General features: G+C 43.0%; 1 protein-coding gene across 1 annotated transcript in view; it reads left to right on the forward strand.

Annotated features, from left to right (window-relative positions):
* znf423 (zinc finger protein 423) overlaps positions 1-15000 on the forward strand; it is a 148972-nt gene that overhangs the window by 128655 nt on the left and 5317 nt on the right. Inside the window, 2 exon segments of the mRNA XM_062420351.1 lie at positions 4167-4298; positions 6064-6179. Coding sequence (XP_062276335.1) covers positions 4167-4298; positions 6064-6179 — 248 coding nt within the window.

A 15000-nucleotide genomic window follows, 5' to 3' on the forward strand; every position in this document is an offset into this window, starting at 1 on the left:
CACACACACACACTCACACACAGAGGCATTGGAGGCCTCTCTCCATGCCCTTGTTCCGGACAGCCCAATTATCTCTCTGCACCTCACTGTTTTCCCTTCAATAATCTCTCTCTCTCTCTCTCTCTCTCTCTCTCTCTCTCTCTCTCTCTCTCTCTCTCTCTCTCTCTCTCTCTCTTTCTCTCTCTCTCTCTCACTCTAGTTTAGTCTTTTTTCATCTGTGGCCACTTTTTTCCACTCACCCTATAATCGATTGACTATTAATTAGCCTGTAAAGTTTCTTTCGTCAGGCTGATTTCCATCCGCGTGCAGGGCCCCAGACACATTCTTTCGCATACTGAAAAAAGAAATGAGTGCAACAACGCACAAAAGAAACACATTTTGCATTGTGCTGATGAAATGTCAGGATTAATACTGAAACAATCAACAGAAGAATGATTGATGATTAATAATCAATAGTGATTCAAGTGATTTCTTCAGCAAAAGTGTTCATAATTGGCTAGGTGACTTCTAAAATTTGATGTTTCCCTTCACTTTTATTTATTACAGTGATAGACTGTTGCTTGGTCAAAATAAGCAATTTGAATATGTCACCTTGAACTCAAGAAAAATTATTCATTTAGTTCTGAAAAAAAAGACAGCTTAATCTTAAAATACTCAGTTGTAATTTCTTCCAAATGACTGACAACAGTAGAGGACCCTCCGTTGCGTTTGATGTGTAAAAAATGACTAAACATATCAGCTGTTAATGTGATTAAGATTCAAATAGAAGTAAATAATAAATGCATACCCTGATGAAATTAGTGCATTATACATACAGTTGTTTTATTTCTAATCCGGGTTTTTTTGTAATAGCAACTTTGTCACATATAGTATGTGTCAGACTAGTAAGTGTGACTTTCCAGATGCACAGACTATGGGTAATAGGCATATCATTGTGTGCATGTGTGCATGTGAAGGTAGCCGATGTTTGACCATTGTCTCTGATCCTGGCAGCGTGGGAGAGTGCGAGCCAACTTCTAAAGAGAGAGTTACCCCTTACTGAGGGCAAGAGCTTTAAGGTGCCTTCTATAGACAACGCCAGCACACACACGTACATACATACTCACACACTGAGATCACTGAAGCGTAGGCATTACAAACTTATTCACCCTCTGCCTCTATCTGTGCCGTTTGTATCTCTCATCTTTTGAAGAAGTCCATTGTTGAATAAAAGTATACTTTTACTAAGACAAAGAAAACCAATGGAATAATGAAAACATGAAACACAACAATTGATTAAAATGATAGTGCTGTACACTCATCCCTCCCTCCCCCTCTCTCTCTCTCTCTCTCTCTCTCTCTTTCTCTCTCCCCCTCTCTCTCTGTGTCTCTCCATGTGACTCTCTCCTGCTGTTTCAATCTCCTAGTAAATGATAATGAACCTCTATCTGTCTCAGTATGTCTCGGACACACTGGCGCCCCACACACAACCTAGCAGCCTTTGAGGTTTGTGTGTGTGTGTGTGTGTGTGTGTGTGTGTGCGTGTGTGTGGGGACGGGGACCACGGAGCACACCATCTCATCCATATAAGCCCATGTGGCACCCACCACACACACACGCACACACTCCCCCACAGCTATTGAGACGGGATTAGGGCACCCTTGTGTCGGCCTTTGAGGCAAGGAGAGATAGGAATCTTTGTGTGTGTGTGTGTGTGTGCGTGTGTGTGTGTGTGTGTGTGTCTTAGTCAGTATGGGTGTCATGGATGTATGATTGAAGACGTTATTAACCCCACAATCCCCTGCAGCTCTGCAGCTGAAGTTCTGCAGACTGTTTGAATGTGTGTGTGTGTCTATGTGTGTGTGTGTGTGTGTGTGTGTGTGTGTGTGTGTGTGTGTGTGTGTGTGTGTGTGTGTGTGTGTGTGTGTGTGTGTACACGTACATTTTCACGTACAGGACATGAGATAAGTGACAAAAAAGGAGAAAGACACAGATTGTGTTCTCCGTGAATTGTCTGTGTGTACCTCTGAGTCAGTGTGTGTATTGTGTCTGTGTGTGTGCACAACTCCACAAGGGGTCACAGATTGGCCCGCAGAAGACACCATCTGATGTCTCCGGGCTGTACAGTCCTATGGTGTGCATGTGTGTGTGCTGCCCCATGTGGTGTGTGTGTGTGTGTATGTGTGTATGTGTGTTTTGCCGTGTGTGTGGGCGACTGTGGCATCGGTCCTGTATGGTACAATGGCGATAAGGACAACAGGCGGGAGACCTGATCGTCAAGGGGTGCGAGTGTGTATTTGTGTGTGTATGTTTATGATGCCCACCTTTCATCTGGCCTTTCACTGTGGGTGCTGTGATGTCATTCACGCATCCTTTAAATAGACACACACAAACACACACACACAAACACACACACACACACACACACACACACACACACACACACACACACACACAAACACACACTCACACACACACACACACTGGTATCATCTCCAAATGAGAAGAACAAGGAATGATGGAGACTGGTGCTATACAGTCTCATGTGTGTTGGTGATGAAGACATACACACACTGATCACGTTCAAATGTGATTTCAGCTCTCGAAGCCTGTCATTGTTCTTCTTGATCTTTCATGGAGGGGATAGCTTATTACTTTTATTTATTTACACTGAAGCCATGCATATATATTAGTGTGACTTATATTATGAAGTATGAAGTGTGGAAGTCACAAAATGAGCTGTGAAGGTTCCTGGAAAAAAGATCTCCAGTACTGAGACATCATACGAATGAGACAGCATGTGAATAAAAGCATTGGATTATGTTCACATTTTCTATAACGTGTAACAGATTCTGCTCAAGCATAGGTATTAAGAGTTGACACTCAAGACAGACACAACTGGTAGTGAAAAAGGGAACGCAGACTGAAAAAATGAGGGGGAACAAGTATACTATATGTGAAGAGAAGTAACAGGAGGGTCAGGGGTTTGAATCGGAGCCCGCACAAATTAATCAGCAAGTGACGGACCAAGAGGGGTGATACAGAGAGACAGAGGGAGGAAATGGGCAAAGTGAGGAATGGATGTGGGACTCCAGTGGGGGAGGACGGATAACGAGGACAGAGGGAGGGAAGGATGGATATAGGAAGGGCAGATCATCCACAGCCCCGGTGGGGAGGACAGGCAATTACCAGTTGGGGCAGACATGGCACTGGGGTCGGTGTGTGTGAGTGTTAGAGGGGGGAGTGTACAAGAGATGGAAAAATGAAAGGAAAGCATGCAGCAGGGAAGAAAAAGGAGTGTATGATACTACCTTTATTATAATATCTCTCTTAACAACTCCATTGATCTGTGAGCGAGCTTTAAAAAATGGTAGTTTTTATTTTTTTGTAATGACACTTTTTTTCAGTGTAGTCTCGTTTCAATTTAAAAGTCCTGTCTTGTTGCCCATTCTGCCCAAAGGAATATACACACTATAGCTATAGCTACTTGCACCTCATTCTCATGGGGTTGCAAGTGACGTTGCTTAGGAAACAAGTGAAATTATCACACATTTTTAAAGCGTTCACCAGTGATAAAATGCTATGACTATGATATGAACAGGGGAGAAATGTGGATTGAAACTTCTATTGAATACAGTGGGGTTTTTTTTCACATCAGAGACTTTGACTTGTCAAACACAGGTGGAACTCATTACATCACTAATTGCTGCATTGCTTTGCAACAATTGCTGAACAGTTTAAGCCGACGTTCGTGTTATCAGCTCCACCTGTGCTTTTTCTCTGCTATGTAAAGTCAACATATCTGCTGTGTGGAAACTCTACAGTCTGACTCATTTAAGGAATTAATTGGGGATAATGAATTAATTGTTTGCCAGTGCATGACAGAAAAAGTTTGGGATTCACTGCCCTCTGGTGAATCCTAATGAATACGAGTCACTTCTATTGATATCCCTGTCATTGCCATATGGCTTACAAGTGCATTTCTGCTTATGTGGCTACTGTTTCCCTGCATATCTGTATTATTTCACATTACTATATTGAATGCCCCTGTCTGACACTTTCTGTATGTTGTGCAATCTGTTGTGAGCGTTGTATCAATATGGAAAAAATGATGCCATTATGTTCCTGTTTTTTTCGTGTTGCTTAATCCAGCCTATAACGTGTGTGTGTCTGTCTCCGATTTGCAGAGGAGGGCATCAATCACGAGTGCAAGCTGTGTAACCAGATGTTTGATTCACCTGCCAAGCTGCTTTGCCACCTGATAGAGCACAGCTTCGAAGGCATGGGAGGTACCTTCAAGTGTCCCGTCTGCTTCACAGGTGAGAGACAAGGCGGACACACACACACACACAAACACACACACACACACACGTTCACCTTCAAGGACAGGAGCACTGGCAACTCCTCCCTTGCTCGTGCCCTGTCTGCTTTGTATCCAACGATGGAGATGGGTTCACAGATAACCTGACAAATGGGGCAAGTTAGTAAACATACACAGATAAAATATAGGAAGAAAAGTATAGATATGTGCTTCACTGGAGTCATTCTGCCAATCTGTTCTTTTATTTATCAATTTTACAGATTTTACTGTATATCTCCAATGAGACATAGATGACTATAAACACTGTTTTGGTGCTACTAAAGGGACACTGTAGAGATGTTTTATGTGTATTTTAATTGCTCCGGAGTCTGTTGATGAATATAAAGCTGAACATGCATTTAACATTACTAAAGATCACTTTCTCTAAGTACCAAACTGGTTATTAAGGATTTATATATATATTTAGGTAAAAATGCTGCTTCTGGAAGCATGGTTTGCTTTTATTCCAAGTATCAGTTCATTACCTGTTGTGGCTCACAAATGACCCTCTCAGGGTTACCTACAGCATGAACACAGAGTAAATGTGGCTGTAATGGCTGTAAAAGTTTATGGTTTAGTAATATCATATTAGGAATATTCATTGTTTTAGAATATCTAACCATGGGAGCAATATTCCAGCAGGGTGCCACAGCTGTGAAGGAGTACTGACAACACGCATGTACAAAAATGTCATGACATAATACCACCAAACAGGCCAAATATAAAGTGTCTTATACCTCTGGGATCCACTGGAGAGCAAAAACAAAATGCTGGCTGTCCAAATTACACCTAAAGTGTTCTTAGTTTCATTCACCACCTATTTTACCAGAAGTCTGCACCTTACCTCTCTCCCTCCCCTCTCTCATTCTCCATCCCCATGTGCTCTCTCTCTCTCTCTCTCTCTCTCTCTCTCTCTCTCTCTCTCTCTCTCTCTCTCTCTCTCTCTCTCTCTCTCTCTCTCTCTCTCTCTCTCTCTCTCTCTCTCTCTCTCTCTCTCTCTCTCTGTGTCACTCCATCACTCTTTCCCTCCCTCAGTTGTTGAGTTTGTCATGTGTTGTGTGCATTGCTGTATACACCCCCGCCCCCCCCCTCCCCCCCAGGTACACAGCAACGCTTTAAACTTTAACTCAATTCCTTGGTGGTTTATGAATTAGTAAGATGGGCACCACTCCTATGGGGAGACTTAATAATTCAACACATACACACTCACAGCGAAAACCAAAAGTTTACTGAAACAAAGGGGAGAGAGAGAAAGAAAGAAAGAAAGAAAGAAAGAAAGAAAGAAAAAAAAAAAAGTGTATGAGACAACACTGGAGCAGCAGTTTAAAAAAAGAAGAGATAATTTATTGATAAATATCACAAGGTCTGCTGAGGATAGATCTTCCTGTTTTCTCTCTTGCTCCTTTTCGCTCTTCTCTTTCTATTACGTATACTCCCTCCTTTTCCTGCGTGTTTATTTGTACAGCTTAGTTTCCAGCCATCTAGTTTATTGTCTTATAGTAGTCAGAATAGCCTTAGTTATAAAGTGTTTACTGTAACTCCCTCAGTATATTCCACCTGAGATGAATTAGTCTTCTTAAGCTCATTTCCTTGAGTTTCTGGTGTTAACATTCACCTCAGCTGTGGCGTTATCTTTGAAGCCTTTAGCCGTGGTAATCACTGGATGATCTACTTTATCATTTAAATGCTGTGTAACTGACTCACTGTGTTTGTCCCTCTTTCAGTGTTTGTGCAGGCCAACAAGCTCCAGCAGCACATTTTTGCTGTCCACGGCCAGGAAGACAAGATCTATGACTGTTCCCAGTGTCCGCAGAAGTTCTTCTTTCAGACTGAACTACAGGTACGTTCTTTCCAAGCTTGTCTCCATTCCAAAACATAACCCCTACCTTCTTCCATCCAAACTAATCCTTTCTAATTGAATCTCTCTATTTACTGCTCATCTTTTTGTATTCTCTCTCAAATGGAAAGATGTCCATTCCTCTGTCCCTCTTTCTTTCCATCTCTCCTCATGAGGTCTGAGCGGGGTTCTGGCAAGCCTCATGTCATTAGGGTCCAGGCATTTTCATGTGTGCGTGTGTGTGTGTGAGAGCGTATGAAAGAGAAGGGAGGATATAAGTCACCCAAGAGTAGGTCCTGGGCCAGCTGTGGCTTGGTCTGTGTGATGATGTAAAACCTTCCTGCCCTTTTTCCATTTTTTTCTTCTCCTTATCTCGTACACCTGTTTCACACCAAGAGTAGTGACCTGCAAAATGTGTAGCCCTGTTAACCCTTACACACTGTTCATATTCTGGCATTTCACACTTATTTAGGGTTAGGGTGAATATATCAGCTGCAGAAAAACATTCTAAGAAAATGTAAATATTTCCATATTATATTATATATTCTGGGTCACATGAAGATAAGTCATCCAATTTCTGGTGAAAAGAAAAGTATCTGTAAAAATGTGAAAATGGGTCAGGGACAGCTGCAGCAGGTGGTGAGGGACAATACTTCTTGGCTTTTGATTAATTTTGGTGCATGGAAATAAAAACAGGGTGTAATGATTTGTTTCCAGTAACTGTCACTCTGTTCTGTTCTGAGAATTTATTGACACTGTCAACCAGGACAGGTGCAACCCTACGAGCCATGATAAACCGATCAACCTGGCTCTGAGAGCATACCATTAAAACCATAATAAATGACACAATAACCATAATAGATGACACAACGGGTTGTCTGTATCACAACACAAGATGGATATATATGTGGAAAAAACAGAACAACATGGGGAAAAAAAGGAACATTGCAGACTATCTTTAAGTGGAGTCTGCAAAAGCATCACAGTCATCATCATAGTTAATAAGCAGAACACACTCTGCTCTGCTTGGTGTGATAATAACTGAACACAGTATGTCAACACTTAATCATGGGAAAAGGACACAGAAAATCCCATCTTCATGACTATCTCTAACTTTTTATTCAAGCACTATTGACAACAACAGGATATAAAGTCAGCTGGAAATAAATAAGAAACACATCTTACATACTTCTTGTTCGCTTTGATGTTATGTTTCTAGTCCTGTGTCTCTCCAGTTAGTTTTCTTCTCCAGTCATGCAGGTTTAAACTATACAAGGTCCCTCTCAGAAGAATATTGTATATATTGCAGCCAGCGGTATTGATGCCAGATCAGTTGTTGAGTAGTTCTGAATGTTGATAATGGCACTAGGTTTTTACTCTTAAAGTGCTCTATTTGACTGGTGCATTATTTGACGAGTGGTTGTTTTTCAGACTGTTGGTCTCAGAGAAAGTCAAAAAAAGAGAGAAATACTATAAAACAAATAGTACTGATTATTTTTTGAAGAAGACATGCTCCAGCCACCACACACACACACACACACACACACACACACACACACACACACACACACACACACACACACACACAAAGTGGCAGTGATGTAGGGCCGGAGGTGGTGGGCATATGGCTGGCCAGTCCATGTAACAGCAGGTTGACTGCTGGACCCTGTCGGTTAATGTCCACACACGGGCACAACTCACATCACACACACTCGTACTCACCTACACACACACACACACACACACACACACACAGACTCACACACACTTCATTCGACACACAAAAACACCTCCACTCCTCTTCCATATACACTCCATCCCGGATGACTGCTCTCCTGTCCTCTGGCCAGGTCACACCATTTGAATAGACCGATGAATTTTTGACTTAATCAGTTGGATAAATCAGTGCTGTGATGTTCGATTTATAAAGAGTGTTACATTTTGCAGTGTTATAAATGTAACAAGGTAAAATGAGTCATTGTTCAAACAAGATTTTATAACTGAGGGTGTCAGTTTGAAGAGGGATTGGCACTTATGTAGTCAAGTGTAATCTGAGGGGTAAAGGTTCATATATATATATATATATATATATATATATATATATGAGAATTCTATCAGCTCATCGAAGTTTGATCATTCAGGTGAGTTTAATTGTATTGTTTTCATTCCAGGTAAGTTAAGCTCAGTTCAACTTTTTTTCATCCATCATCTCCTTGTACTTCTTCCTCTTTGGCTGCTGCACCGTGGCTATATGTGTGTATGTGTGTGTGTGTGTGTGAAAGCTTGTAGCCTGAGCCTGACCTGCCACAGCTCCATTGCCCCATGGGAGGACTCTCTAAGTGGGCTAGACAGAAAGGCTGACTGGGGGAGATGGAGAGCTACAACCATGGAGGTTAATGTCACTACTGGCTGTTATCGTGTGTGAGTGTGCGTCTGTGTGTGTGTGTGTGTGTGTGTGTGTGTGAGTGTGTGCATACATCTGCCAGAGAAAGTGGATTGGGGTAATTTGTGTGTGTGTGTGTGTGTGTGTGTTTTAATGAGGTGCGGATGGATGAAGAAGGCTAGTTGGCCAGCTAGAAAAGGCTTTGGCCTCTTTCAACCCCTCAGAGGGGTTGCATGATGTCCAGCTCTCTCCGCCTCTTTCTCTCTCTCTCTCTCACTCTCACACACACACACACACAGACACACACACAGACACACACACACACACACACACACACCCAAGGGTCATTGCAGCATGGACACGTCGCTGCATCATCCTCTCTCCCTCCAGACTGTCTCCTTCTGCACTCCTTCATTCCCTCTTTCCAACTATGTCTGTCTCTCTGCATACAAAGTCCCTCCCTTTCTCTCGCTCACTCGCTTTCGCCTCTCTCTCTCTCTCTCTCTCTCTGTCTCTCTCTCTCTCTCTCCCTCTCCGTTTCTGACACATTCATACCACAATTTTCACGTTCTCTCTTCCTGTCCCTCTCCTTCCTCTAGCTCCTTCTCCCTCCCTTCTCTCCGACTCCCCTCGTCTGTCCCAGAAGAACCAGCCCCTATGCATATTTTAGCCCCTCTCCTCTCTTCCTCTCTTCTGTGCCTCTCCCCAGTGCCCCATAAATAGTGCAGACGTAAGCTGGTAAATAAGAGATGTTTTGGTGTGTGTTAGTGTGTATGTGTGTGTGTATGTTTGTGGGGTGTGTTTAAATAAGAAATGCTGTGGCCCTGATCAGTGAGGTCCTTCTGGATCTCTCTCTCTTTCTGCTTTTGCTCCCAGACTTCACACACGGCTTTCTCATTCTCTCTGTTTTAGTGTTTCTTTCTTTCTTTCCTTCCCTTGTTTTGTTGACCATACTTCCTGCATTGTAATACAACATCTTAACAATCTAACAAGTGTCCAAATACCTATCATATCTATTTTTTACTAAGTTACAGTAGTCGTTGAATATTTTTTAAAGACTTACATTCCTCTTTTCTTCTAGTTTAAAATAGTCATCTACTTTCTTTATTGGCTTTGAGTCTCCCATGTTACCTTTCACTGACAGACTCCTTGATCCTTCACATTCTCTGTTAGCCTCAAGGGGGTGCTGTACAGCAGTTTCTGCCCCGAATGCTTCCTTCTATCCCTTTGCTCCATCATCATTCTTGCACTCCTCCCCAATCATCCCTTTTCTTTTTTTTTAATCTCCCCTCTGCCTCTGCGTCTGTTGTGCTACACCATTTCCTTTAGCACTAGTAAATATTTAAACACCTCTAGATCGGTGGATTGCTGGTCAGATGAATAAATGGATGCATGCAGGCGAGGGGGGGATCCTTTCATTTGTTGGTGTGTTGGTGTTGATACCCTCCACCGGATCTTCCCCCTTTCTTTCTTTTTTTTTACCCCCTCTGCATCCCAGCGGTGTTCAATATTTGAGAGTTGCGCACACACACACACACACACACACACACACACACACACACACACACACACACACACACACACACACACACACACACACACACACACACCGCTGCAAAGCTGAGCAGGGGATCTGTTCCCTTGTAGACACAATTAAAAGAACATGTAGCATACATGAAAAATGTTGGATGGATGGATGACAAGATGAGGGGATAGACTGATAGAAGATTAGCTGGAGGGAAGATGGAAATTGAGAAACAAGTCAGGCTGAAGAAGAGCGAGAAATCAACAGCGGGATAAAAAAAACCCGACAGACACACATAGTTTGCAATAGCACCATTTTAAGAGTTCCACTATGTAATTAGTGTAGTGTAAAGCGCCTTACAGCAAGGTCTAATTAAGAGCAATTTGACTTTACATTTTAACACAGCTGGACTATACTTCCCATTGTCAGAGCTGCTATATCAGTAACATATTATCATCATCGTAGAGAGCCTGCCTGGGTTACTGCAGACTAACCTCGTCAACGGTTACCTGGAACATGAAATAAATAGCTGTGCCCTGAAAGAAAACCGTAATGAGACGAAGCTTTGCAGTATTTATGTTAGTTAATACAAAGCTGAGGATTGCTTGACAGATTGCGCTCAGGTTCACGGCAGAGTTGTGTGTGTGAAACGAGCCATGTTTAGTAGTCCGTCTGTGAATAATGTTGTCTGTCTGAATCGAAGAGCCTCACTGTCTCCCTCTCACTGAATTATGGAAAGGTGTGGATGTGGCTGAACTGGCAATAGGTTTTATCTGTGTTTGTATGCATGTGTGTGTGTGTGTGTGTCTGTGTGTGTTCTTTGTGCGTTTGCCAGTGTGTGGGTGTTGCCGTCAGTGTGTCAAGTCATAGTGTGTATACTCTCTGATCCATGTATCTCTTGGCTCTGTCTGTGTGTGTGTGTGTGTGTGTGTGTGTGTGTGTGTGTGTGTGTGTGTGTGTGTGTGTGTGTGTGTGTGTGTGTGTGTGTGTGTGTGTGTGTGTGTGTGTGTGTGTGTGTGTGTGTGTGTGTGTGTGTGTGTGTGTGTGAATTTGATCCAAAGATCCCTGTGGCATTACAGGGGAGCGTACTCAGCTGCCCCACTGCTCACTGGGAGACTGTGTGTTATTAGAATGGGGACCTGGGAGACACACACACACACACACACAAACACACACACACACACACACACACAGAGAGAGAGAGAGAGACAAATACTCTTACCTCCCTGAATCCGCAGACTTGAAGGTATTCACAGCAGCGGAAAAGGAGAAGCAGACACAAAAAGAGATTCAAAACAAAAGAGAAAGAGAGAACCTACAAGCCAGATAGCCTTACCTGATATGTCTGCTACTACTGGCACTGCAGCTGGTTTCACTGTAGGTTCCACTATTGCTATTATTACAAGTAGCGGAAAAAAAAAAGAAAACCCCAAAAAAAGAAACAAAAAACTACAGACAAAGCAGTAAAAATGCGTTTGAAGAAAATGTAAATAGTAATAGTATAATTCCATCTAACTTTCCTTAGTGTTGGCAGACACTTTATTATCCCTCTGGCCACCTAAGGAAAAGTTGCATACAAATTGTGTCCATGGCTTTTAACACTGCTGGGATATTTGCACCGTTCATTGTTCCACACTGTGAATGCAAAGCAAACTGTGGTCTATTTGATAGAAATACATGAAATAAAATCTCAACATGGGACCAGTTAATTATTTGGAAGTATCGTGTTTACTTGCATGTTTACACCTGTGTGCGTTTGCATCTACGCTTTGAGGAACGCACCACAAGACGACACTGAAAAGAATTACACAGTGGGTCTCAGTAAGGGGGGGGAGAAAAGGGTTAAAAAAAAAAGAAGAAGAGTCAAAAGAAGTTGCTTGTTGCTTTGATGCAAAGCGGAGGAACAAATAGATGGACGCGGAGCGACAAAGACAGACAGAGGGAGATAAACGGGGCAGAAAGAGATAAACAGAGGTGGGGACAGATACAAAGGCATTACGCTATGCAAGCCAGCACCTGGAGGGTTTCTAACAGCTTGGACCATGTTCCTGTCATTTTGTTCGTGTACGTGTATGTGCGCACGTGTGTGTGTGTGTGTGTGTGTGTGTGTGTGTGTGCGAGTGTGTGACAGGTGAACAGAGGCAATGTGTCACTGAACAGGACAGACTCTGCATGGCGTAGTGTTCTATCAGCCCTGCCAAAATACACTCATTCAGACATGAGCACGGCACGCGCAAACACGCTGCATTCATTTATTTATGTCAATAAACAAACAAACAGTCAACACACACATTAATACAATATATCCCTTCCACTTTTTCACACTTTCATCATTCATTCTTTAACTGTAAAATATCATACCTCCAATGCATATCTTGTGTTTATGTATATATCCTGTATATATAACATCATCAGCCAATATATCGATATCGGAATTTTTAAATTTCCTAATATGGGTATCAGCATCTGCCCCAAAAAGCCAGTATCATTTGGGCTCTAGTATAGTTACATCATCCAACAAACAAGGAGTTTATAAATATCTTGTGACATTAAAGTAATTGTGACTGACAATAGGTATCATTTGCTACAGTATGGACTTACATTACCTAGAAAATTGATTACTGTATGTGACTAAAGCCTGCATGAAATATACATTCAGTTTTTGGTTCAGAGCCCATTCTTCAGGCATGCCCCACCTCTGAATCTATCACTCTTCCCCTTTCTACTCCTCTCATCTGTGTAGTCTGTGCATCCATCCATCTATCTATCCATTCATTTCCCCTCACAGCCCAACATTTTAGTTTCTCTCAGTCCTTTCCCATCCACATCACTGCTCCCACCCATTCCTCCCTATCCCAATCCATCCTTTTCTCTCCTGCTCCGCCCATCCATCTCTCCCTACCTTGTTTACTCTTTCTGCCGTTCTGCCAATTTAGGGTGCATGGTAATAAAAATTTTAAAAAATGTAAAAAATAAAAATCGGGCCCCCCCCAGGGACTCATGGGGATTGGACGTGTGCAGTAATACGACAGTGATATAGAAAGCCAACACGCTCTGCTGAAATGTGAGCTCAGCATGTGTGTGTTGGCTAGATCATGTCTGCGCATTTATTTGTATGTCTGCAACCTGAACGCATTTTTCATTTATGCCATTTTGCATTGTGTGTGTGTGTGTGTGTGTGTGTGTGTGTTCCTGCTTCTTTATACGCATGTCACATATTCAGTGTCCTGCCTGTATATTTGTGTGTGTTTGTGGATGCGTGTGTCTCGTCACCCATGTCTGCAGGCTCCAGTCCTCATCTGGCACTCAGCTGCACAGTCTACAAGGGCCAAATTCCCACATTCCTCTGTGCTGAGAATGTGTGTGTGCGTGTGTTTGAGAGAGAGAGACAGAGACAGAGACAGAGAGAGACGTTAATTCATTTTTTGCACATACCCAACATATTTCTCTATACCGGTGTGACTCAAATGTGTCATGCGGCGCTCAGGAATAATCGGTTATTTGTGCTGAAGGTGAGGTCACTTCCTATTTTGTGTAACAGCTTCCAGCAGGGAGCCCCTCACCTTTGCTGCGAATCTGGTGTCGATCCATGTGTGTTTGCCTTTGACGCCATGTTTGTGTGTGTGTGTGTGTGCGCCCTTCACGCTGTGAGTGTATTTCGGTTTGTGTTTACTGGTCCAAACCTGGCTGTTTGGGCCAGGAGCAACAGGAGAGGGGAAGTCCCCGTAGGAGAAAGAAAGGGAGGGGAGCATTCCAAACAGGACGTGAGCAGAGGGGTCGCACCGGGTGGGGTGACAGAGGAGAAAAGTGGAGGTCATCGTGACTTGGCTGAAAATATATATACGGGGCTAAAAAGGAAGTTTTGGATTGATAACTTGAAAGATCATGTATCAGGAGAGAGAGACGGAGAGATACGGGGACAAAGGCACATGCAAAGAAACGGAGAAGTGGGAGGAGAGCATAGGGAATACGTGTCGGTGGGATGCTCAGGGCAGGGGTTGCGTTTATTTTCGATCTGCTCCCGAGGCAGCATCCTGTCCTGAACGGGTGGGGCTAAAGACAAGCCAGGGAGCAGAGGAAGAGGGCTAAGACAGCCCATCTGCTAGTCCCAGACACACACACGCACGCACACACACATAGACACAGAACACAGACATAGACACACTCACTCTGTTGGAAGAGTGTCAACTCTGAGCTATAAATACACTGAACCCGAAGAAGACCACAAGGCGACTAAGGTGATTTTTCATTTGGTGTTAAAAACAGCAGTGAAGATGGGGCACAAACTCTCACACACACACGCACACAGACGAACACACACACACACACACACACACACACACACAGACAAACACACACACACATTTGAACTGCCTCCAATTACACCCCCATACACACTCATTTGACACAAATTCAGGTACTGACAGACGCTTGCTGATACATGTAGGTAGCACATGCGCACACACACACACACATAAACACACAGAGCATTGTTCCAACAGCAGTGCTTCCTCTTCCTGTGTCTATTAGAGACTTGGCACCACCTACATTTCAAGGTGTAGTTGTTACATTATTAAAGCAATGTGTTTGTGTGTTTAGGTGACTGTGAGAAAGTTATTTTGCCATTGAGCTGACTTGGCCAACAAACAAAGTCATCACCTAAATCTAACGTGTGTGTGTGTGTGTGTGTGTGTGTGTGTGTGTGTGTGTGTGTGTGTGTGTGTGTGTGTGTGTGTGTGTGTGTGTGTGTGGCAATGGCAGTGGCAGTGGCAGTGGCAAAGTCATATCATTTTATTCTAATCTGATGTTTCAAGATTGACTTATACTATTTTTCCCTCCACCTCCATTCAGGTTGGTTCATGCAAAAAAGGCACTTAAGATGTTTCTGCTGTACAGATGAAGCTGACCAGGCATAG

The sequence above is a fragment of the Scomber scombrus genome, chromosome 6 (assembly GCF_963691925.1).
Source record: "Scomber scombrus chromosome 6, fScoSco1.1, whole genome shotgun sequence".
Taxonomy (NCBI): Eukaryota; Metazoa; Chordata; class Actinopteri; order Scombriformes; family Scombridae; genus Scomber; species Scomber scombrus.